Here is a 26,884-nt window from a genome sequence, read left to right on the forward strand (position 1 = left end):
ATAGATGGAAGGAACAGTTTGGGTTTATGAGAAGAATGGCAGTGCTCATGAATGCGTTGTAAAAGAGAGAAATATGGACCACTGGCATGGAGAGGAAACTTTCAGTGTAGGATATTTCATCGAGCCTACTGCAATCAGAATGACTAATGATCAACAGTCCCAAGAAATCAGTCATCATGCAGAGCTGACACAGAAGCAGGAATAGTTGTAGTAGCCTTTGTGTAACAGCAGTGGGGATGTTTTGAGATAATATCATAGGTGATACCATGAAGTGAAGGTTTCTAGTTAAATTGCAACTCCCTTGGAAATCTTAGAAGTTGTTCATAAGAAAAGAAATATAACCTGCTGCTGAAAGCAAGTTTGTATCCTTATAAAATCACTGGAGATAAGCAAAAGATAGGAAGGAAATGGATTTAAATTCTTTAAACTGTGACTCTTCAAAGGCCTTTTTTACCTGGAAGCAACAAAATAGGTATTTTATTATTTTAGTGCTTTTTTGTTCTACAGGATTGTGATCGTTAGCATTGCTTATATAGAACATCACAGGTACACAGGATCTGCCAAGTATATCATAAACCATCTTGTCTTTCATGTGCATGCAAGTGAGCTTTGAAATTGAGCAAGGTTTTCGTACTAAAAAATATGATATATAAAATTGGATAATTACATGGGTTTAAAATAAAACTGTTCACAAAATCTGTATTTGCTAAGCTGACTTGCTCTAAAGCAAACTTATATTACGTTTCATTTTGACTCATAGAAATTTGAGTATTAGTAATCTTTCATGCTTCAGTAATAAGATCCAGGTAGCAAGAGCTGCAGATCAGAAGGTGCCAAGAATGGTCATGAGTGAGGAAAGCTCTAAGCTGCGTCAGATTTGCTGCCTTCAGCAAAACTATTGCACCTCTCGGCCCCTATGAGAAAGGTTCTATGTTTAGTCGGCCATTCTCCTGACTATAGTTTTGCAAGTTTTCTGCATTTTTTTTATTATATTTTTTTGCAGATCTTTAGCTCCTTAAAGTCAAGGTAAGTGAGAAGGAATCACTTTTACCCTGATTTTGGCAATGAAGCCAGTAGTTGGCTTGGGACCATGAGAGAACCAGGCAGATGTAGCTTCTGATGGTGGATAAACAGAGAAGCCTATTTTCTGTTGGGTTTCAGAGAGGTAGAATGTCAAATCAAGTCTTTTAAATATCAAAGAAGTGCTAGGTGTAATTCCCAAATACCTGTTGCGCATTAAATGTATAAACTATCTCTGTGTTCCTTTTGACTTGAGATGTTACCTTCAAGCCTGCTATCTCATTCAGTGTTTGGAGCTTTTTTACTGAGTTTTATTCAAGAGTAAGCTTTACAGAAATCTCTTCCATTTTCAGTGTTGCCTGTGTGTCTTCCTTTTTAATTCAGGAACACAAGAAGCCATTGCAATGTGTCTACATGTAGAGACAAAGCAAGCTGCCAATGAAACACTGTGTGACAATTCCAAGAGACCACCACCAATGACTCGTACTTGCAATATGAAGCTATGCCCTCCAAGGTACCCTGTAATAATGAAATCAAACTGTGGCAAAGAAATGGTTAATAGGACTTAAATAAACATTGGCTTTCTCAGAAAGGGTTCAGATTGCAAGACTGTGGTCATGCTTTGGGATGAAATTTCACTACTTCTGTCTTTAACAAGGTTTTGGGGTTGGGTTTTTTTTTTTTGTCTTGTTCACTCCTTTTCCACTCTTCACATCTCACTAATAAAATAGGGAACATTTTCTGAAATAAATATCTTCTGTGTAGATATTTGGCAGAGTTGGAAAAACAGCCTTAACTCTTCTAGTGGTACAAGGAAAATTTTAAGGCAATTTCACAAAAAACCAGAGAATATTTATTTTCTATCCTTACTGAATGAAAGAAAAAAAAAGTGAAATTATGATTTAAGGTTATTTTAATTTCATGCTGCTTTAGTAGCCCCGCATAGTTCTTATGGCTTCTCATTTATTTGGAGATCCTGGGAAAAGAACAAACCCAGTCCAAATCCAAGAGAGCCTAGCTAATTTGGTGACTTGAAAGGACCATATGTGAAATTTTGACATGTGCTGTCTTATTTACCCACTTTTGATCTCTGACATCCCTGATCCTTTGCATATTGTTTCTACGTGTTTGCAGAAACCTCCTCTTGCAAAATGTAGGGAAGAATTTAGCAGGAACAGGATGTTTTATAGAAAACATATACACATTTAAAGGAAGCTTTATAAATGTAAGAAAGGTCTATTTACATTTATAAATACAAACATCGGCAGGTTGCCAACAGGCTGCATTTTTTTATGAGAAGCATTCTGAAAGTAAATGCTGGAGTTGAGTTTGTCTGGAAATGACTCTTGCTTTATTGTTGATAACTTCTGCGCTTCCTTGTTACCTGCAAGTTTATAAATCTAGCTTATAATTTTGCATTACAGCCAAACCGAAGGGATGTTTTAGCCATCTGTCAATAACTAGGCCTTCACTTAGTTTTTGCTAGGGTCTGTTTGGGTACGATTGCTCCTTCCACAATCTCAGGTGAATTGGTGAAATGTGGGCTTTTGGCTGTCTTGTTGGAACAGGTGGCAAAGCGGCCCCTGGAGACGCTGCTCGGCTACGTGCGGGGTTGGGATACAGACAAGGGATGTGTACTGCCAGCAGCCGGGAGGATCTGCTGTTGCTGCTGAAGACTGCAAAGACAAAAAGCCGCATTCTTTACAAGCTTGTAACCAGATTGATTGTCCCCCTGTTTGGCATGTTGAGGAATGGCAACAGGTATGACTGGGTTACAGAAATACTTTAAATGTATTCCTCTGGCTAGGTACTTGAGATTCCCTAGCTGGAATAACATGGAAGGTATCTCCTAAACTTTGATTTGTAAGTGTTTCAACTGATTTCATTAGAACAAATGAATCCAGCATCAAAAATACTACTTTTAATTACTGTGCCAATGGGTAGCCACAGGATGAGGTGGAAAGTCCTTTTTAAGACTTCAGAAGGCTGGATACCAGTTACTCCAGACATTACCTCTATTTCTATGCTCTGCAAATGCAATAACATGCTTTTGGAGACATTGCTTCAATTTTTTTTTTTGTCTCGAGGACAAAGTTTCCTAAACTCCCACCAGGTGTATTCACTGATGTGAGACATAGGCAGATCTACGTGTAAGATGCATGTTTTCTTTAAGATTTCTACTACTTAATTGCATTCAGGTGGTGTGACTTTAACTTAGTAGTTAGGGCCTCATCATCTCTAATGTATTAGCTGAACATTTTAACAGAAGAACTTTCTACTTGCTGCTTGCTTTTTAATTACAAGGAGATGCCATTTTTCAAGAGAGCATAATTGGGGGGGGGGAGCTTACAGTGTTTGTGTAAAATGAGTGTGATGGGTTAGCACAGATGTCCATGCAGGTGTGTACATGCTATGCTCTCTTCTCCCTAGTGTTCACGTACTTGTGGAGGAGGGATTCAGACCCGCAAAGTGTACTGTAAGCAGCTGTTGACAGATGGAAGTTTCCTGAAACACTCTGATGACACCTGCCAGGAACCTAAATTGCCAACTAGTAAACCGTGTGCAAAAGTCGATTGTCCTCCTCAGCTAGTTGTAGGAGAATGGTCCAAGGTAAGCAGCCCCAAGCGAGGGCGAACCAAAACCTTCAGTTGCAACATGAGCTCTAAAGATTTCTGCTTGGGTGAATAAGATTTTTAGAGCAATAAATTCACAGGGTAGCTGAAGGTGTTTTGCAAGGCATGTACCTCGTCTAAACTATGCAAACAGTTGCTGTGCATCCCTGCCTACACCAGCCTGATTGCATCCCCCTTCCTAAGCTGTGTTTCAGTTGCTGAAGCACAGGCTGTAACGCACTGCATGCATTCTACCAGACTTGTTTAGCTATCAATTATTTCATAGCACAACTTCCAAAAAGCAAACCTTTGCATTATTCTGGAATATGTCCTCCTTCTTTCCCATTTAATGCAAGCTTGCCTACCGCTCCCTGTTCAAAAAAGATTTATAAAAGTGAATTTGGAAGCTGCAATTAAAGATTCGTGCGATACAGACTGGGAGAGAGGGTTGAGAGACTTGACACAGACTGTTCAGAACGTGCTGAATTGTTTCTCTTAGATGCTAGATCTCATTGCTCTGTTCTGCCTGTGGCTGGACATAAAGAAATACTGTCATGTTATTTTAATGGTTCCTGAGTTTCTTGCTGGAACAAATTATCTATCTTATATTCTTACTGCCTGGAAAAGTGGAGAGAGTTTAATGTCTGGATAACACAAAGATTCATATGAAGTAGAGTGTATACACTGCCTCTCAGAAGAAAAAAAAATAGTTTAAAATTAGCATGTGCGGTGTGGGACACCAAGTTTAGTTTGACTGCATCCTTCCTTTCACAGTGCTCAGTAAGCTGCGGAGTTGGAATCCAGAGAAGGAAACTTGCCTGCCAAAATCTAACAGCAAAGGGCCAATATGTCACATTAAATGGATCAATGTGTAGTGGTCTGTCTCCTTCACTGCTTGTAAGGTCTTGTCAGATGAATGCCTGCAACAGTAAGTATGTTACTTCATGTAGTTTCTTGCTAATTTGGAATGATCTATTTATAAAGAAAAATCTGTATACAGGTTAATTCACTCATCTCCCTATACTTTCACAACGTTACTAATCTGGCATAAACCGTGTCATAATTACTAGACCAGTAATAACAGGATTGGTTTTGATTTTTTTCTTCCAGTCAGAAATAAAAGTTATGATCTAACAGAGTAGTTTTTGAATACACTTTAGTGGTACATACCTCTCACCCTCGTACTTACCTGCATTTGATCTACTTTTTCCGTTATCCTTTACGTTATCCCAACTGCGAAAAAAAAAAAAAAAAGGGAGAGAAAATCCATAAATTGAGTGTAAATTACAAAGGACATTAGAAAAGATAAGAATCCAGTTCTGGCTTGTCTCTTCACTGTACATTTGCATTACACTGGACATTTTGCTTAGCGTGGTGGAATTCAAAACCTGAAACTCTGTGCCAGTGATAACTTTAGGTACAATTTCTATCTTTCTTTGTAGAAATGAGAATCCTTGTCTCATGAGCTTTGCAGGAAGTGATGACAGTACAGACGTTCTTAAAAAAAATCCAGTATTTTATGACTGCCTATATAAAAATCTTTTCAGAAAAAGCGGTCTATAGAAATTGCACGATTTGGGAACAACTAAGTTATGATACTGATGGTAGTTGCACTAATTGCATATGTATAACATCGATGGAAATACCTTACTGATATAGCTTATGTTCAATTACATACAGTAATTGAGAACAGGCAGTTCTAAATGCAGGTTCCTTAAGTCTGAACCTGTACTCTCCTTCCTTCAAAAAGGAAGGCATTAGTTTGTAGGTTTGGGGAGCAGAGTGCTGAAAAAAAAGGAAAAAAAAGAGAGTTTTTAGTCTTGGGGAGAAAAAACAAAAGCCTTCAAGGACGGCCTTGTTTTGATCACATATCGCAGAGATAGACCTATGTTGACCCAATTCATAGTGCTGTCAAGAAATTGCTACTTTATACATTTTGAAGCTTTGCTATAAAAATTATTCACAAAACAAAATAAGAACTAGAATAATTACTGATTCATACATAATATGAAACTTCTTTTCCTGGCCTGCATTTCAGATTAACATGCCAAAATCCTGAGGTTCAAAACTCCACTTAAATAAAGCCCTGTGGACTTTCAGGAATGTCCTTGGCATAAGGTTTAATAAAATATTTTGAGCTGCATATCTATCTGAATTTAATTAATTGTGGATAGTTGAATGGCAGTGTAGCTGGTTTGCAAATTGCTTAGCACAGACTGATATTAAAGTTACATTGTCAGCTTCCACCACAGTGCCAAGAAAGCAGGACAGCGGACCGCAGAGGGAATGCAGTTGTACTGAACGGGTGCAGATCAAAGTCATAAAAGAGAATCAACTGTCCTGGCCCTTCATCTCCACAACTGTTTGCAGCAAGGGACCCCTTTCAGCTCGGATTTGCCTGGCAATTCCCTTTCCTAGGCAGCAGGAGAGCAGGGAAGGCATGAGGCATGCCCGTGCCCATAGTTCCATTCTGGGTTTTGCAGAAGGAGTAGGGCAGTGGCAGCAGCAGGCTTTGGATTGATGGGAACATGCAGGAGACATCTCCTCCTCCTGCACCGATGTGTTCAGGCTGCCTTGAAGGGGGAGTGAATAGAAGGTGGGAACGCAGCATGGCCCCGGGATGGGCAGACGGCTACCTACAGAGTGAAGTGGACTCAGTGAAGGGTAGTGTGATCCATGGCATGCATGCTGCTAGGGGTTCTTGCCCTTGGGAGCAGTGTTTCTGAACATGCCTCCTCAAGGTTATGCTTCTGCGGCTCAGATGAGCTCCTTCTTTTTTACTGTCTCATGACAGTGCTGAGGCTTTTTAGACTTAGTCTTTTACCCTGGGACTAGTAATCATAGCGGTTTTCTACTTCATAAGCCCTATTAAATCAGAAACATTCCTGACTGTGGGCTCTGAGAAATAGGAAATAACACCAGTCTAGCCTTGAGGTCACCAGGACCTGACGCCCAGCTAAAGCTGTAGAGGACCATTAGAGGTCATGGACCCAAATGGATTTGTACCAGGTGATAATGAGGTCCAATGGCTCCAGTACGATCTAATCCTTAAGCAAGGTTTACCTTGTAGAAAAAAACCTCTCCCAAACAGTCCGTCACCTCAGCAGCTGCAAGATTGGATGATACTAAGGATCCAGAAAATGCATACTTATGTGGCCTCATGTATTTATATGAGCTTATATATTTATATGGCCTGCCATCCACAACTCTGAACTTTGTTTCACTCCTAGCCTTGCTCACCAGTAAAAATATACACACCCTTTAGTGTTGAACTGCTAATGAGAGTTAGTGGTCTTTTTTAAAAAAAAAAATGAAATGGATGAGACTTGTTAACGTATTTATAAGTATGCACTGGGTTTAATTCCATGTTGGAATAACTAGTGTAAACAGAGCACAGCCTGAAGTATTTTAATTTGTGTGTTTGAAGTTACACTTACTGTGTCTGTAAGTAGATTTTGGAAATGGAAGATTTAATACTGGAACACGTCCCTAAAAATAAATATTTGGGGCCCAGTAACTTATTAAAAACAGGACGCTACTCTAATAATTTTAGTAAACTGAGTGCCTAAAGCAATTTATTTGTTGTACCATGTGAAATGGTGGAGGGAACTATGTATCTGGATAACGAATACCAATTTAAAAGCTGTGTAATTATGAAACCATGATATCCCCACAGGTCTGAACTCATTACCCAAAACATTGAAAATAACCATTTTGTTTTATAAGCATAAGAATGCACTCTAGGGTGTAGTTCATATAGTGTACACACTTATTGAATGCTTGAAGCATTTAGCTTTTCACCTATTTCTTCACAGCATATTTGAAGCATATGTATATACGACGCATGCAGTTTTTCAAATATCAGTTTTGTGCCATCAGCGTAGTTGTCATTTTATTTATGTACCTACCAAGTGGAATAGTAGTAATGATTTCAGATTCAAGCATGCTGAGAAGCATTTTGATTTGTGTGTCCATTTCCTGGCTCATCAACTCATTCTGCAGGCTCTGAGTTTTTTCTCTGTCACATACCAAAAGGCTGGGTCACCAAACACAATTGGATTGTTTTTTAGCACCAACGCAGAGTGTTTCCCGACTCTTCCCAGCTGGCCAATTTCATCTTGCATGGAACGAACTCAGGGGGTGTGCGCCCTTGCTCCACGCCACCTACAGCGCTTTGTTTCTCACCTACCTAGTGTTTTCTTAGTAAGATTAGTTCTACTGATTAAAGTAGGGCACGGTAGTTGCCAGCAGTGAGTCAACACAGTGGTATCCGAAACATTGCAGTCATTCTCGTGTTGTCCCCAGCATGCCTACCCAGCGCTGCTGGAAAAGCCTGCCTGTGGTGGTATTCATTCAGGCAGCATCCTAGAAACCTTTCAGCATCCCAGCACCTCCAGTACAGCACAGGAGGAGCTTCATAATACCTGGTATCTCCATACCCAGCCTGCCTGAAGCTTTATGCGGTTATTGTCTGCTTTTGTCAATTCACCTGATTACTTTACTCAGCGTCTCAAAATTTTGACTTATTTCTCTCTTTTCTCCCTTCCCTCCCTCCTTTCTTGGCACAACACTGTGAGCAACTTGTCTTTCAACCCAAAGAAATTACCCTCAGCCCATGATTATAGGGTGGCTTTGCTTGTTGCATGTACTGTGTCTTCATTGACTGTTTCTTTCACCTCCTATGTTGCTATCAGTTTGGCTTGACTCAAGCAGGCAACCAGCATGGCCAGCCAACAATATGAGTAACAGTCAAGGGGAGCCTCACTTTTTGGATAGGTTTTGTTCTATTTAGGTCATTCTGCACTAAATTCTTTGATTCACATTTTCCATTCCCATCATGCCTAGCCTTTCTGAGCAGCAATAGGAAATATAACCTTAATAGGATCGTATACATAGTATAAATTAATATTTTATACAATACATCTAAATATATGTTTACGTATGTGTGCACCATCTGTGTCCCTCATAGAGGTATATGCTGCCTGTATCTTTTTATTGTTAGGAGACTTGGGGAAGAAGCAATAGAATTCTTGGCTGGAGCAGGGGAATGTTATGGTTTCATGTTCATATTTTTGCATTTTTGTGACTCAGATAAAAGCTCAGCATGTTGCAATCTGACTTGAACAAAGTCAAGAAAAGCTCTGTCAAGCATTCTGTGAAAAGCAGATTTTTTAAGCTTGAGTGCCAATGATTAGATACTTTTCAACACTTTGTTTTCTTTCAGAGATTAAACCAAAGCTTCCAGAAAAGTATTCTGCTCATGGACCTCAGATTGTCAGTATTCACCGAGTCTATATTCAAACAAGACAAGAGAAGCGCATTAATTTTACCATAGGAAGCCGAGCCTACTTACTTCCAAAAACTTCTGTTGTAATTAAGTGCCCTGTACGAAGGTTCCAGAAGTCACTTATCCGGTGGGAGAAAGATGGACAACACTTACAAAACTCTAAAAGACTTGGCATCACTAAGTCAGGTTCGCTGAAAATACATAGTCTTGAAGCTACTGATATTGGTGTGTACCGTTGTGTTGCAGGCTCTGTGCATGAAACATTTGTACTCAAACTCATTGGTACTGACAACAGATTGATAGAACCACCAAATCTTAGGAAACATGCCAGTGAGACCAGTAACACGGATCACAACGAGGCCAATAGCTTTGGGGCCAAATGGCATAAAATGAGCAAAATGTGGCAGATGTGGAGTAAGAAGAATGAGCTCTATCTGGGTGACAGGCAAGTAAATGATCAGCCATCCCTGAGAAATCTTGAAACCTTTGGGAGTAACTCAGCAGAAGACTTCAGCTCTTGTGAGTTCAAGAATAAACGCCTGGAGGCAGCAATTCTCCAAGGCGCCTACAGCATGGACACTGCGCAGTTTGAAGAACTGATCAGGAACATGAGTCAGCTCATTGAAACTGGAGAAGTCAATGATGACTTGGCATCCCAGGTCATTTATCAATTAGTTGCTGAATTATCTAGGCCCCCACAACCAACTACTGAAAAATGGAAGGGGGCTCAGAATGAGAAACTTGCTGCAAAACTCACAGGCAAATCACCTAATGAATCTGAACGTTTCAGCATGAAAACTGTTGATAAGTTAATGTTTGACCAGAAGGTTCCAGTTATTATGAGGCAAAAGGAAATCCCTCGAGTTTCCTTCAACAAAACAGTAACTGTACGAATTGGAAATACGGTTTTTCTGACCAAGAATACTCATGCTGTCAATCTGCTATGTGAAACAGCTGGTATTAGTGAAGTAAAATATACTTGGACAAAAGATGGCGAGACATTAAAAGCCTCTGAGAAGTAAGTAAATATCTTCTTTTTTATTTGTGAGTGACTTATTACATCATTATCAACTGTAAAAATCCACCCTGCTGTGCAATATTAAAACATAGTTGTAAAAATGAGATAACCATGAACACTGCACTTTCCATCTTTTTATTTAAGTAATTTATTTTTTTTCTTTTGAGTGTCTGACACGTTGTTTGGCTGTACTAAAATCCCAGTGTATGTCCATTTCCACTATATTACGTGGGAGGATTGACGTTTTTTGCTAAGTGAAGTGTTTTGGATGTCCTGCAACAGTATTTTGTGATCTGCCTTAATCATTTCAGCTGCATCAGAAAATGGCAAGATTTATATACTCAGATTAAGAAGCCTATTGGATTTGTTCATATACCAGATACAGTGGGAACACTTCTGCCATTGCAGAGATGAAAAGAAATCTTAATTCTTACTCATTTTAAGGAGGGAAAATATCACTGCTACCATCACCATCCTTCAAGACAGTAAATCTTTAGGTATAACTGTAGCTACATAACTTCAATTTAAAAAGAATGAATGAGCTTTTATGGATTTTTTTTCAACATTTCAGAATTTACAAATATTTCTGTTGAGGAGAGTGGAATACAAAATAATAAAGAACCTGTATTACCATCACATTTGAGAACTATACCTGAAGAACAAGTACAGCAAGTGTGTGTTATATTCACATATTTGCTCAAGACCAAGTAAATACTTTTACTTCATTGCTGATAAATTAGAAGCTCACCTGATAATGTTAACATTAACTTTCTGTGTGAGCCTCTTGGAATTATAGCTAGCTCTTGAGTAATGAAAAAACCTATTCTGAAATGATAAAGGCGCTTTTGGACATTTCTCAACATACTTAACTGATTAACCACACTGCCAAGAAAAATACACTTCTATTGCTATCAGTTAAAGCAAAGACACTAAAACTAAGCCCTTTTTAAAAGTGCAAATGTTTTTGGAACCGTGTAGCTCCCACCAGTTATGTTTATTTTGTGACATACATATAATTTCCCATTAATTTGTTGCAAGTGATACTTTCATTTTTTGGACATGATGGTGTTTTGTTTATTCATGAGTATCTGTTTGATTCCTAATGTCTGCTTTCATAAATTGCCTTCATTTTAGCCCAGGCTGACATTCTTGCACTTAAGGGATACATTGGCAAAGTAGGTTTCTTTCCTATTTCTTTCACAGTGAGGTTTCTTTATACACAATTCCATATATATGTATGTGTATGCAAAAGCATGAGTATTACACCTGAAAAGGAATGTGAGGAGGTAAATGGGCTGTTTATTTGCTGGGTTTGTAAAAGGCTATACCTGAGCCATGCATAAGGTGGCTTGTTTTGTTGAGGCATAAGTATTTTTAATATTTGTGTGTATCTCTTGTGTAAGTGTAGTCGATGTGGGAGAATGCCAGAGCTACAGGGTTTTTTGGACATGATGAGCCTAAGTAACTTACTACTGAGAGAGGTAACAAGGGGGAAAAGTCCAGGCTGCTGTTTTCACCTTCTTCCCCAGCCTGTGATGCTCTCTTTCCTCTCCTGCCCCTCTGATGGCAGGCAAGGTATTCAAGACACCTGTGGGGTTTTGGTGGAAGACTTCAGCTTTAATGATGATAGTATTAAAAAATTCAAACCTACACTAATTTGGAAATCAGATTAGCCCATACATTTGTGAATTCCCCAACCCTGCTGAAAACCAGGCTTGCTCTGGAGAGATGGATTTCTTGCCAAGCCTAATACTTTTAATTGCGGTAGTCTGATTTATTCATGCTGTTTTTCCTGAGGGATTCTGGTTTGTAGTAGCAAACTCACTGTCCTCCAAAGGGCTGAAGAATTTTCCAAGCATTGTGTTGCTTAACGCTCCCCTCTTGTCACCAAAGAAGAGACAGAACTGTTACTGGTCTAGAATGGTGAACTCCTAAAAAGGAGTTTTGCTGCTGTATCTGTAACTCTCAAAGGAAGTTTCAGCTGGGTTTGCCCCAGGGTAGTAACCCTTGTCTCTCCTTGAATGTTCTGCAGGGTGATCCTGGACACCATTGGAAAAGTGCAGATTCAGAATCCTACTCAAAAGGAACTTGGTACATATGGATGCCTGGTGGTTAATGACTTCGGTTTAGATATGGAAACATCATTGCTATTGCGTGCAGGTAAGACTGTAGCATCCACAGAATCAGGCATTTTTAATTTTTTTAAAAATATATAAGCAGCCATCCCCACTTCAGTGTGAAAGAGTTTCTTTTGATGGCAATCAAAGTTCTGCCTGATTTAACAGGTAGCAATAAGATGGCCTTGTGGCTCTAAAACCACAGCAGGTGTGAACTGACTCTGCTTGTATCTATCCCACCTATATTTTTGGCTGCTGGTTTGCAAACTGAATTCTGTTCTAAACATGATGAATTTAAATACAGGATCTGTATTTAAAAGTCAAATAAAGCTTTTAAAACTGATTATCCCTTCAATTTCAAAGAGATTCCTGTCATCTTGTCCTCTGAGTTAAATGTTACAAATGTGGAAGCCAGCAGTCTCTCAGCTGTTGTTGGAGGTACGATCGTGGCAAGAATTGGAGCAAATGTCATGGTTGAATGTCCAGTGAAAGGTAAGCAAGGCCTCACTGAAGTTCCCTGTAATGTTGGAATCAGTTTACCTTGTATCTTGAAAAAAATTACCAGTGAAGGCAGAAGATCATTGATAGCTAGTCATTTTTTATTAGGCACGTCACCCACAGCGGTCCTATTTCTTTTCCTACTGTCACTTTAACTTACACACACGTATATGTTCAAACAGACTTTCCTTTAAAAGTACTTTTCTTTCCATTAAGTGGTCTGAGGCTCCACCACAGAGCTTAAAGCCCACCAGAGTGAATGTCTATCTTGCTGCAATAGCAAGCGTGGCCAGCTGACTTGCTCATCAGAGAACTTTCCTTATCCCTATTTGAGATGCACATATGTCTAGACTATTGTTAAAACTGAAAATGAAATCTCCAGCCATAGCTTAATAGAACTTTAAACCTGACAGTGAAGTAAACTTACATTTTCGGGCCATCAGTCTGCAGCTGCAGTAAGGAAACAAAGAAAAGAGCAGAGCCGTGAAAGCATATAGAAATTTGCTAGCTCAACATCTGTGGAGCAGCATTAATGCTAATCAGAAGCTACATGCATTAAGCAGTTCACTGCTTCATTTTATTTTCTAGTCCTTTGTTGGAAAGGTAGATATTTTCTTTTTAATCTCATCATTACTACTTGTTAAGTTTAAATTGTAAGATTTAACTCACAGCAGCAATATCCTGTCAAATATTTAATAAGCTCAGGTCAGCCTTTTGTGCCTTGTTGAAGAAGATGTAGGAAAGTGCTAATAACAATGAACGTTGCAACTGAGGGTGAAGAGAGGCTTCAGAGGAGTCAGCGTGCTGTTCACATTTGTATTGCTGGAGGAGTGTGTATCAGAACGCGTGTTGATGCTGAACCAGAGTAGTGACAGAAATATATATTTATATGCAAATAGTTCTGCATACAATAGCGGCGCCAGGCTGACATATATTAGGACATGTGGCTCTGCTATTCACTGTTGTACCAAGGCTAATTCTTTGATGAAGTAATATTTTCCAACTATAGTTTGGCAACTCTGTGCATAACTGACCTACATCTCAAATTCAGCAGAGAGTTCATGTCACACTGTTAATATTAATATTGTTAGGATGGGTAAGCAGTTAGCAATTTAAATATAAATTAGTATTTTCACATGGGACTGTAGATTTCCAAATGCTTTAGAATTGTGTATATTCATGAGCCAAACTTTAGTTATGCTAAGACACCAGTGTTGACTTAAAAAATGATTTATCTAATTGCTTTATTTCCTGTCATTGCCAAGGAAGTAAGTATTTCTGTTTGTGAATAAAATAGAGCTTGCATGTCTTAAAATGTCACTAAGCCTGGAAGCAGAAAAACTTATGAAATGATGTAAGCAGAGTTTTTCTGATCTCCTTTCTTAATGAAAAGTAATAAACCACTGACTTTGGAAGATTGAACTTAATAGCACTTTATGCTAATATGTTTGTCTAATAGGTGGGACAAAAATATGTCCATTTGCAGTGCAATAGGATGAGAACTTTGTTGCGAATGCTGATAAAACATGACGTGAATTATCAGACAAGCAAGAGTTTGAATCAGAAAAAATACTAATATTTCTATGCACTCTAAAAGTTTGGTTCCTACAGACAGACAGTGTGAGTCCGCAAGAGTCCTTTTCTCCTCATCAGACATGTTCAAGCAGATGCATCTGATCTGCTGACTCTTCCTAGCCCTCAAAATAGTTCTCAATAAGAACCACTGTCTAATTAATAAGGTGTCTCTGTGTGTGAAGAATATTAGTGCCATGCCACTTGCAGAGTTCTTAAATCACTTTTAAATTTCTTGGCTGCAAAGGTTTCTGAGGTTTTTTTTCGTATAGGCTGGGTAACCTATAGTACCTTTTTATAGCAGTTCAAACCACAGTTTTCTCTGTGAATAAATCTACATATTGAGTTCTACATTCTGTGTCTACCAGTGTAAAGTCTATTCAGGAACTTTCTTTCTGAAACACATACAAAAATGATGTGCATATGCAAAATGGTAAATTAATGGTGCATTTAGGAGAGAATATCACCAGGAGCAGAACTTCAGCTGGAAGTAGGAGCAGCCCACCCAACAATCTGACAAGGGCAGTTGTGAAAGGCAGAGAGGAGGTCATGTTGTAAGGAAAGATGCACTTCCCAGCTTCTACTGCCTGGCTAATGGCTGTACAATGCAGCCCTTAATTATTCAAGGCCTGAAGAGAACCACGTGTATTCCACTTAGGGGGCTCTGGGTTCATTAGGCCATGTTACACAGGACAGCGCTTGTTTGATGGTTTTAATGGAAAGGTCATGAAGTTTAATATTACATACAGTGTTAGCTAGCTGACTAGCTGCTTTTTTCTTCTTTGCTACTGATTTGGTTCATTTTGTCCCTTTGAAAGTCTTTCTTGCACACTCCAAAAATCACATTCAGATTGAAAAAAAAAAAAACCCTTTGAGACGCTAAAGAGCAGTGTATCCTAATAAACAGAAGAACATCAAGGAATAGATTAAGAAAAGCTAGCTGCACTGCTGAAGGTAATAGTATTGATTTCTTTTCCCTTTTTAATTTATAACAAAACTATTTTTCCACTAATTATAATAAACTGACTTTTATAGCTCCCACGCGAGCACATGCTAGAAGATATTCATAACACTCTGGATAGATTCATATTCCATTCTTACAGCCAAGAGCTTTTCAATCAACACACATGGTATAAATATCAATACTGATTGCTCCAAATTACTCTTGGATAACATTTATTGTATTTGCAGAAAAGATCGTCTTGTGATTATTACTAAAATAAACTAAAACTGTCAGACTCCATTTATTGTGAAACCTTGAAAGTTCTCAGTTGAAGGAAAATAGGGGGGAAAAAATTTAGGACAGTGTATAAAATGTGCATTGTCTGCCACCTGCTGGCGGGAGCGTAGGAGGGAAATACACTGAGGTGAGGTGGTTTATACTTGATACATTACACCGCATCTCTGAAATATCTTGGCACAGAGGCTTTTAACAGTAGAAACTCCGTCTTCATCCACATTCTCATTCCTATGAATACATTTTGGCTCTCTAAGAATAACATATTGATAAAAAAATTGTGAGAAATACACAAAACCTGTTGAATCAGGGTCATCTTTGTGCACATACGTTTCACAAAGATGGACCAGCTACTTGCTGTCAGTTTTGGAACTTGAAACAGTTCCAGATAAATCAAGAATTTGATTTTCCATCTGTTCCTTCATTTACCCACGCTATTCCAAGTGTAACTTTGATGCTGTTCTTCGTCTTTTATGCTTAACCCCTCTAAAGACATCTCAGTGAAGAAAAGCAGCAATTTTAATACATAGGATTCTGGATCTTCATTTCTTTTAGGTTTTTTTTGTGTTTTTCTAAAAGATATTAGTAATGGATTTCAAAGGTTTAAAGGGGTAAGTACAGATTTATTTTATGAGGAAGGAATGACACTATTTATAATTAGTATAATAAAAGGAAAGTATTTTGATCTTATGGTTCTTTTTACTATAAGTGCATCTATATTAGAGTTTTTGTTTGGATCAGGTATAAGGCGGAAGGACTGAAAGATTTACTTCAGAAGCTTAATTGGGCTTTGCTTTGTGTCTTGCAACAATCTGCGAACCTGAAAACTGAGTCCCTTTGGATATAACTAAACTGAAAAGTGTGTCTGGGGACTATACCTATTACTTTCCAGATACTAATGGGCAGCAAGTCCAAGGCTCCAGGCAAGATTCACCAAGCAATCCAAAGCAACCCTCACCCAAACACACATTGGGTGTGTTTTGGGACCTCGGTACCATCTGTGTCTGTTTACAAGCACATTCCTGATGCCCTCTGCTACTAGCTGATGTAGATATAGCCTATGGAGTTCATGGGGGAGAAAACTGTGAACTGGAATGCTTTACAGCATTGCTTTTTTTGGTGTGTGTTTCTCCCTTTCTCTCCCAGCTTTCCTTATTTGGGGCAGGGGTCTCCTTCAAATTCCTAATTCAGGAAGGGTTAAGATGGGTTGTGTTAGAGGAAGGTAAAATTTCAGAAGTCTATTAGAGTTCTTGGAATGCTCAGCAAGCATATGGGTATTCCCTCGATATTTTGTACTTCAATTTGCAAAAAGCTGTTAAGAAGTTCCCTAGGCAAAGTTTAACAAATTCTCATAGTTTAAAAGAAGAGGTTAGTTTGTTGGTTAGTACCCAATTAAATGATTGGAAGGAACAAGTCAAATTTTACAGTAGAGGGAGGCTACCGGCAAGGTGCCCAAGACTCTGTTCTGGGATTTGTGATGCTCAACACTTTTACAAAAGTTCTAAAATGAACGTGAACTGTTAGTTGACTGAAGCTGTAAAGTATCAAGGTTTATAAAGGCTAACCGGATCTAAAACTCTTTGCAAAGACTTGCAGCAGGATCACACAAATCATGTTTAATAGCTAAATGAAGGCAAAGGATGTTCAGAATTGATATGTGCAGAATAAATGTACATATAGAACAAATAACCTGAAAAGTAGACACATGCACACGGCTGTACCCTAGTGACTGCCACACAGAGAAAGATTTGTAGGGTCGTGCTGGTTAGCTCTGTGGGAACGCCAGCACACTCCTTGGGTGGTGTCTATAATGGCAAACCAAAACTAATGGCAGAGGAACTGCCAAAAGAATAGAAAATATAAATCAGTCACTGCTTAAAGCTGTGGTGAATCGTGTTTGCAACTTGCTAATCTCATCTCAAAAGGGATATAGTAGTGCTAGAAAAGGTAGAGAGAAGAGCAGTATCAGAGGAAGCAAACGTGATTGTCTAATGCTACCTCTGTTTTTGGAAGCTAGGAAGATACATTGAGGAAGCGTCATTCAATAAATGCCATGATTTTAGTACTCTTTGCCTACACAGCCCCAGGTGCCCATCACTGGACGCAAAGTCCTGAGTTAAGCAGACTTCGGGTCTGACTAAGAATAGCAATTCCTGTGTGCTGCTTTAACTAAGAATAGCAATTCCTGTGTGCTGCTTTAACTCCTGATAAAATTATATTTTCCAAGTCCCTGAATAGGTATCTACTTTATGACTGTAAATGCCTCGGTCCTTGGTGATATAGCATGGCTCTTCAGTAAAGTGGAAGCATAATTGCAAACCAGTTGGGCAAAACAGTCTCTGACAACAGTGCTGAGCTGTAGAATTGCCCTAATGCGCACCAACCGAGTCTTTGCTGGGGGTCAACTACAGAATTTAGTCTAGCAGTCATTTCTGAGTTCATACTTAACTCAGATCCTCTAATTTAGTTGCCTAAATATAGTTGCCTTATTTTAAATGCCTGATTTTGAAAAATATTAGCCTTAAACTTCTGCAGCTGGGAAAAACCCAACAGAGCTGTAGCAAGGGTGAGATGGGAAGGGGTCTTGCTTCAGGAGCCCCTCTGTGGCGGTCACCAGGTGTCAGTAAGTGTATCTAAATCCTGCCAGATGTTTCTACCGCCTAGGAAGAGGTGGGGGTAATAGCTTTGAAAGATTGCAAGAGAACAGGACAGTATAAGAGGGCAGGTTGGAGGATCATACCAAGTGCCAAAATGTCCCATGCTGGCTCTGTCCAAGACCATTATTCCCAGTGAGGTTGGCAAGATTCATGCAGGTATAATTTCCGTAGCAGCATGGTTTAGGCTTTTTAGGGTTCACTGGAAGTTAATTGCTCAGGCATAATTCAGATGAATAGAAAGGCAGTTTGCGACTTCTGCTAGAGAAAAATATGAAGATGTATCAATCAAAGAAATTGCACTGTAAGTTATGCTAAATCCGCTGTAGGTGTTAGTGACTGTAGAATAAATAACAATCAGATGACATTCATTGTGTATGTTACTGACCCAGAATCGTTTCCTCTGAAAGATGACGTGCGAATTTAGCCTCTAACGTTAGGTAAACTTTTACCAAAGTGCAGCAAAATGTGATTTGTGCCAGCGCAGTTCTGCCTTGCTCTTGAATGGGAAATACAGAATACTTTATGAGATTCTACATAGCTGGGGGAAAAATTTCTGAAGACATATCCAATGTTTTAGAGCAACTAGTTAGTAGGCCAAGATTTTTATGGTGTGTAATATTTCATAGGGCTTTCAAGGTTGGAGGAAACTTGTTTTTGAACACTGAATATTTTAAGGGCACCCTATAGTGTGGATTCCTTTTCTTTATTTTTTTCTTTTTTTAAACACGTGTTTCACAGTCCCATCCGGAGCTGGAGGTTTTTTTCCATAACATTTGCTGTCCCAGGGCCACTCACGGTAGAAAATGACTTTTTTCATGGAACATTGAGTATTTTAGAGCTGCTCCAGTGCTAGTGGAAAATAACCTGTGTTTGAGGTCAGAAAAATAGATTAAACTAATTTTAAAGTTTTATAGCCACTTAGGTCTATGGTAGAAATTTTTAACATCAGAGGATTTAGATCCATTGCAAGAGTAAGATTCTGTTTTTTAAGGTTTTTCTAAGACTAAGAAGGCCCGAGTTCAGCAATGCATCTTTGTTCGTGAAGGAAAGTTACAGCCATTCTTAATTTTAAGCATGTGTTTAATTGCATTCCCTAATAGGGATGGATTTAATCCTATGCTTAAGTGCTTTCCTGACTTGGAGCCCATAGGGATATGACTGTTTGATTCTGCTACTAGCTGATGTCAGTGATGGATCTCCCATTTGAATCACTGGGATCTAAATTGTGCTCAGGGATTCTGAACCTTTGGCAGTTTGGGCGAGTCGATACCTTTGGGCTCATCCTCAGCTGCATCTGCGTGGAGGTGGGGTATGAAGGAAACAAAGGTGGCTACAGGCCATCTCTTACCTCTTCCCCTTTTTGTACTGGCTGGGGATCAAACCAGGAATTCTTCAGCTTGAAAGTAATATTTTCTTGGATGTAGATAGGGAATGACTTCCTTCCAGGATTACAAACTGGAAGATTTACTTTTTTTCCTGAAGAGAAGGTCTAGGAAATGATTCCCAGAATGATTTGGTGTCTTCTGACGGATATGTAGATGTGTTAACTTTGGACAGTATGGTGAAAGCAAAGACACATTTTAATACTGTCCGGGAAAGGACAAATGACACCAGTAGAAACTGCTTTGAGTCAGAGCAGAGGGCAGAAAACTGTAACAGTGAGGAGGAAATATTTCTAAAATTCAATGTAATTAGCTTTTAAACATCTCTGTTAATAGTCTTCTGCTACAATTCTGTAATGGAAAAGGCTCTTGAAGACAGTGTGAATGTTATTTCTGTCCATGTAAAGCCCCTATGTAAATCAACCTTTATATAAAGCAGAGTCAAGCATCTGCAGTAAAATTGAACCTTGTGCACAGGACAAACTCCTCCATGAAGTCCTATAAATATGTCCCAAAGCTTAAGTATAATTCCAGCTCCATTCAGTTTGTCACCTTTAAGAAAAGAAAAAAAAAAAAGAAAAGAAAATACCAACACCTAGTGGTTTGGCTTATTTTTGCTTAATTTAGTTTCTCCTTGGATAAGAAAACAATACTTAAAAGTTTTACTTATGTGAATGCTAAAGGATAAAGCACAGGTTTTAGGCCTTAACTATTTGCCTAGAAAAAAAGAGCTTTTCTTGCCTTTTGGTGGTATAATTGAACTCTATCCTGTAGTTTCTGTGTAGGAAAATCAGTGCTTTTCACAGTGCTACTGTAAGAGTCTTGTCATGAGGAATGTGGGAATTACATACTTTGCCTGCTCTCTCACCAGAGCTGATAGATGAGACATAACTCGGTGTGCAGTGCTGCATAGCAGTAGGGAAGAAAACATCTTACCTCAGGAGTGGTAAATCTAGAGTCTAATTTCTAAAGGAAAAACTTCAGAAATCTGCGTGATGGAAGCGTTTTCACCTGAAATGTGTAAATGGTGACCGTGTGCTGGGGTTGTGCTGTGTGCTGTGTTATGAGAAAGAGTTTTATGCAAAGCACTGTTAAGCACAGAGACAGTTAAAAAAGTAAATGCACACCTAAAAATAGGGGGCTTTAGTATCCTCCAACAGTAAGAGTTTCTCCTGATAGAAATTCCAGAAATGACAATATGCATAAGAACTCAGTGCATCTCATGAGAGTTATGGCAGAAAAGGATTTTTCACTGGCAACACGAACATACAGATAAACTGAAGCTGTCCAGAAGAGATTGAAATGTATACGCACTGCTTTGCCGAAGAATGCAAAGGAGCTGGACTATGAGATGTCTTTTTCTCCTGCTTTATTTCTTTAAGCCATTTATAGGGTGTTTATCAGCAGATGGGATAGCACCACACAATAAAACTTTTTCTGGCCAGATTCTCTCCTCTGTCTCTCTGGATGCACAGCTCCGAAAGCTTTATATCACATTTGTGCTTGCCAGCTTCAGATTCCCCTGAAAGGCAGGGTTAGAGCCCCTGATTTCTAGCATACAGCTATGTCCTGACTGCGGAGTGTGCGGAGTCCTGCCCCCTCACCTCCCTTCATGCTCTGCTCCAGCCTGTAATAGGTCCCTGAGCTCCCCTCTGAAAGGTATCTTCCTTTTTTCCTTAGCTCAGGGCCCAAGCTGAGGATTTGCCTTAATACCCTTAATGCCAACCTAACCAAAAGCCCATGAAAAAGGACACAGAAGGAGCTTGATTGCAAATACCAGTTGTTCTTAAGCAGATGGTGCAGTGTCTCCCAGGCTCACTCTCAGAGACTTGCATTGGTTTCCACATAGTGCAAAGGTCAGGGAAAGAAAAGGAACCATGAAATGCAAAAACTTGAAGGATCCTCAAAATGATTAAGAGGCCAGCTCACAGAGACTCAGCATACAGTTCACATAATTAACTCTTACATAAAAATCTTACTACTTAGCAGTTTTAGATAAAATACAATGCAGGAGTGTTGTGATTATCCCCACTGCTATTTTCAGCTCACGTTTATGGATGCACCCTGAAGGCATCTAAGTAACATTAACTCTGTTTTAAAATGACAGTGTGCCATAACCATGTATAATGTCTGATAGTGTTGGTTTTTTCATTATGTATTTAATTGATCATTTTTCATGGCTTTTTTTCCTCCCACTTTATCTGTAAGTGGCAGCACCCCTAAGATTGCTTGGATGGATCCACTGGGCCTTTCAGTTGGATGGGTTGCTGGACCGCCCTGCAGGCCTCTGTCCACACTTCTGCTCCTTAGACCCAGAATTTATGCTTGTGCACTCACTTTATTCATGGAGAAATGGTCTGATTTTACTTGTGTGCGTGGTATTACTTGCTTGTCTCCCCTAAAGAGAAAGGTATACAGGTCTTTGGAGAAAGAAATAGGAATTTTTTGCTATAACTTAAACTAAAATCTAAGGTGTGCAACAGATACCTAATTTTGAACTTAAAATGAGAGGCAAAGCTATTCTGCAGATTTCTTCTGCAAATTGAACTCCAATCAGGTTTTAAAAGACTCTACATATCTCTGAATGAGACATGGGTAGAAGAGTAGAGGCATGGCAATTTTTCTGGAATAAACTCAGGGATGCAAACCAAGTTTGGAAGAAAGAAATATTTTACTTAAGTTAAATCCCAGGAATGAGGTACATTTCTGAATGCTATGGTGAGAGCAGAGGGAGGACTGTATCACAGGGTGATACTGGGCTGACGTTTGATAGAGGCTCAGGTTAAAAGCTTAAATTAGAACTTTCCAAACATTTTTGTGTTTTGTGGAATTTGACTTTAAATCTTTTGACTTTAGTCCCATCTCAACTGTGCTGCTTCTGGCTTATTTTTGGCTCTGACTGGTCTGCAGGATTTTGGTGCCAGTGAGGGTAGTCTGGCTGCAAACCTCTAGGTTAGATTAAAACAGCTCAGCATCCTCACAACACCTCCTCAGCCCATCTGTATAGTAAGGATATATGCCTGAATGGCCATGGAAAGTACACTGTAAAGGAAAAATATGTCTGAGAATGATACACTTTAGCCAGAAATCTGGGGTAAAATGGAAAAAAGACCCTTAAAACAAGACCTCATCCTAATTCCAAAAGGATTTTTCAAAGTGGCATAAAGCTTCTTCTGGAAACTTGAAAAACAGCCTGGTTTTTTGGACCCTTGTGCACTTTGCAGATCTGCACTTTGTTTTATGCAATTTTATTCAGTAAAATACAATCTCATGAGTTTAAAAGCACTGAACAGTTGCTAAATAGTCTAGAATATAATCTGTGATTACGCAGAAGAGTGTTTCTCTCTGCTGTCTTTCTAGACAAAATGGTGGGGGGAGCTTTTTCCTTCAGCAAAATAGCAGGTTCCAAAAAATATGTCTGGTTCCTATTACAGTAAAGGAAAAACTTGAGGTGTGCATTGGAAGTGCTAAGCCAGTGATTGAAATGTTAAAGTTGTTCCTAAGGGCTATTCCACATCATGAAGACATCATCTGTAAAGTAATACTGCACAATGATCTGTGAAGAGAGGAGACTGAATTAGCATTCAATATGGCTGAAACTTCCAAATGTCCCACATTCAGGTCAGCCTCTAGAGCAGAACCCCTTTTGGTAGTCTCTAGTGAGCACCTATCAATATATTTAGAGAAACCAGAGTTCAGGTGAAAGACAACTTAACTGCTCTGACTTGTCATGTGCCCTGCGCCTTTGTGCGCCTCTGGGGCTAGTGGCTGTGCCGCCTGTGTCACACTTACCCCGTGATTTCTCTAGGATTTTGGAACTTTGAAAGAGCACTTCTGCTGCGGCAGCTCAACCAGAGCACAAGCAATGACGTGTCTGATTTGCCAGCTTGCAAAATATCTTTTTAAAGGCAAATGTTTGAGGAAAATAAAACAGTAGAAGTCCTCCCACAGAGGTGGTACTGTGCCAGTGGAAAAATCATCTAATTAAAAATAAATGTCCAAAGTCATTGATTAAAACATAGAATGACAAGTTATCTGAAAATGCTGATTTTTTCAGAGTTCAAGCACTGGAGTAGAACTGATGATAGACTTTTGGCTTTCTGTAACACGGTAAATGAGATTGCTTAAGAGCTGAGCCCCTTGTTAGTGGGCTCTTTCTGTCCCTTTGCCTTCACACTGCTTTGCTACAAGGTGTATATACAACATCTGCTACTTGGGGAAGTTGTCAGGAGCTTTGTTGACAGAAATTGGCCACATCTATTTTCTAATCTAATTGATGAAGATAACCTTTTTTTTCTTCAAGAGAAATATTTTGCCTCCATTTCTTTCTTTTTTTTTTTTCTTTATTTTTAATTAGAAATTGAATATTCATTCCTTCCTTCATATATTCTGGATGCAGGTTGAATAAAAAGATGTTGTGCAGATCTTTACATTAATTGGTCCTGATTGGGGTTAATGGCCTCACATCTTTCAGTAGTGAGACACAAGAGCATGTTGCTTTTGTAGGACTGGTGACTGTTTGTAAAGCCGTTCTGTGAGTTTGTCTTACAGTGCTTAACTTTTAATATCGCAGGATGCTGATCAATAGGGCTCACAGCTGAGTTGTTTTGTTGTGAGCGGAAAAAGTACTTGTTTGACTGCAGTCTTGTTACTTTGGGTTATGACAAAGGAACTTAGGATTCTTGAATGTTGTGGTAGCAGTTAGCAATATACACCCTACAGTTTATCTCTCTTTGCATTGCAAAGGTGTTCCCCAACCAAATGTAACATGGTTTAAGAAGAAAGACATTCTGCAAACCAGTTCTTTCTTGGTTTTGAACGGCTCTCTATTTCTGAGGAATGTTTCCTATGAAGATGCAGGAACATACGCTTGCAGAGCAGCTAACGCTCTCGTGAGGCTGAGTCTGTTCTCCACTTAACTGGTAAGTGCTAAACGAGAATTCCTTACTGATAACAACAGTTAGCCACTTCAATTATGAAGTTTAACCAATAAAATAGTTGGGGGATATTTAACACTTTATTGTAAACTTGTAATTTTTGACTGTATCTGACTCCTGGGGATCTGTTCTCTATTTTGTGTTTCCTGTAATAGTGGATCTAGGTACAGATGGTTTGACTTGTGACTTCTTCAAAAGTTGTTCCATCTCCTTTCCTTCAGGCAACAAATATCAGCCTTGAAACCAGCAGAAACATTAGAAAACTAAACCCACTGTCATATTACATTGTTCCCAGTGCTTTTATCTAGGGAATCAGGCAGGCTTGAGTTATTCAGAAAATCTGCAGGGAAATGCTGTGAAATGAAAGCAAAGGCTGGTTTGGGGTTTTGTTTGTTTTTTTTTTTTAATTAGAGAGGCTAATAAAATGCAGGGACATGGAAAACAAAAAATTCTGAATATGAACTGCTAACTCTCAGAATAGAAAATGTAAAGAAAAACTCCATTTAAATGACTTTATTGTAAGTAGATTAATAATGTAATACTATATAATACAATTATGCCTTGCAAATAGCTCCAATAAATGGGTCATTCAGCTCAAGATTAACTTTCTCACCATTTTTCTGTATGAAGTACAACGCAGTTATACGTGGCCAATCCTCCTACAAAGCTTTCTTTCTTAGGCACACATGTGTAGGGCAGGTTATAGATGTTTGGATCCGCTGGCCAAGGAAGACGTACCAAAGACATAATGGGAGCCTCTGTGTGAGGATGAGTGTAGACTGAAGCTCCCTTCTTGGTTTCAGTTTTCCTGGACTACATGAAACTTTCAGATGTTCCAGAGAGGAATATTATTATAATGACGTGACTGGGAAGATTGCTCACAAGAGTCCGAACTTCGTTTCTATTCCTGGTCACATGACATTAGTGTAAATAAATCTTGAGTGGATAGGAGAGGGCCAAATTCTGCAATTTTTTTGGCTGTGCAAAACTGCAATGAAATGGGAGGACTTCTGGTGTCAGGACTTGCAGATTGCACTGACTCAATGTTGTCTGAAGCAACATCATGTCAGCCTTTTGGACTTCGCTCCAGCAATTACTGCCTGATCAGGGGCAGCCAAACAAAATCTGTGCCGCCTTTCCAATAAAAGTTCCTAAGGACTGAGAAGGCAGCTACCCTTTTGCCTGCATGGACTGGCCCCACTGTGCTTCTGTGGAGAGTTTTCTGTCCCAGTGTTTACACAGACAGGCAAGAAGCTCTGGACAGACACTGCCCACTGAGGAAAAATGTTGAAGCAATGTGAAACAACCCATGCAAGTTAGAATATAACAAAAGATTTAAACTGTTCTGGAAGGATAATCATAGACATTATGCACATTCATTAAAACAGAAATGTTGACTAAGTGGCAAGAACTGTGTGTTACTGACAGATTGCCCACATTTTTGGCAGTTATTCTGTCTGGCGCATGATAAAAAGGAGGAGTTGCTATAGTGATTCCACATACATTATGCTATCTCTATGCATAATGAGATTCTAAGATATTTTTTCTTCTTTTTTTCTATTGTACCACTTTGTCATAATTCCATCTAATGGAACAGAGGAATTGGCCTGATTCCATTGAGATAATTATTTTCTCTCTGTATGTTTCAGTATGTGAATGGCTGGTAATGAAATAATAAATAACGTAGTCATGAGAAACAGGAAATACATCATACATCCTGTAAATCTTGTTTTTACACGAAGTGTTACAGGCTTATTTTTCTAATAAATAAAGTTCAGTAAATCTGATTAATTTAGAAACTTGCACAAACACTATAAATCATTTCTGTGTTTCCCTGTTTGCATATCTGAAGTATATTTGTTAGATGGACAGTTTAACTGCATAAATGAAGCTGATCCTAAAGAACTCCAAAGCGCTATTATCCTTCTGCTTCATAACTAGCATTTTGGATATTTTGATACAATTTTTTTTAGCATCTTTATTTAATTCTTGCTAAGAAAAGATCTTATGCGTTGTATTACAGAACAAAGATACACAGAGAATAACACTCTATTATCAAAGGGAAGCAGAAGAAAGCGTGTCCTAATGGCATCTGGAATTGGTACAAATGTCAGTGTAGTACCTGGAGATCCACTAAGAATAGGTATGTTATCTTACCTGCTTTTTCATTTAAATTACTTATTCATTTCATTAAGATGGAGAGGGCCCCATGGAGAAAGTGAGTGTAATTCCTACAAGTCTGGGTCTGGTGACTTTCTGAATTTCCTAACCATATGTCAGCTTTTTGTTACCAGAGAGGGAGCCTCAGAGTACGAGACACAATTATTTTTTGATTCAGCTTTTCAAAAAACATTTTTAAATGGCGACCCTTTAGGCATTGTCCAGGTGACTCACTGTGAGGCTGAAGCTGTGTATTTTCTCTTTGAGCTATACTTGAGAACAATGGGATGGGATTCAGCTGGGCTCTAGAACTCCTTATTTTTCTGTCTAAATGAATACCTCTGTTTCCGTCCCTGCTTGTGCCTGTGGAGTCAAAATGCATCAATT

The 26,884-nt window shown here is 39.0% G+C and overlaps 1 protein-coding gene across 1 annotated transcript in view; it reads left to right on the forward strand.

Annotated features, from left to right (window-relative positions):
- The window catches only part of ADAMTSL3 (ADAMTS like 3), a 186,278-nt gene that overhangs the window by 150,151 nt on the left and 9,243 nt on the right, over positions 1-26,884 (forward strand). The window contains 10 exon segments of the mRNA XM_009644047.1: positions 1,405-1,534; positions 2,589-2,781; positions 3,451-3,630; positions 4,407-4,560; positions 8,857-9,937; positions 11,970-12,097; positions 12,418-12,546; positions 24,147-24,290; positions 24,293-24,322; positions 26,361-26,480. Coding sequence (XP_009642342.1) covers positions 1,405-1,534; positions 2,589-2,781; positions 3,451-3,630; positions 4,407-4,560; positions 8,857-9,937; positions 11,970-12,097; positions 12,418-12,546; positions 24,147-24,290; positions 24,293-24,322; positions 26,361-26,480 — 2,289 coding nt within the window.

The sequence above is a fragment of the Egretta garzetta genome, unplaced genomic scaffold (assembly GCF_000687185.1).
Source record: "Egretta garzetta isolate BGI_Z169 unplaced genomic scaffold, ASM68718v1 scaffold287, whole genome shotgun sequence".
Classification (NCBI taxonomy): Eukaryota; Metazoa; Chordata; class Aves; order Pelecaniformes; family Ardeidae; genus Egretta; species Egretta garzetta.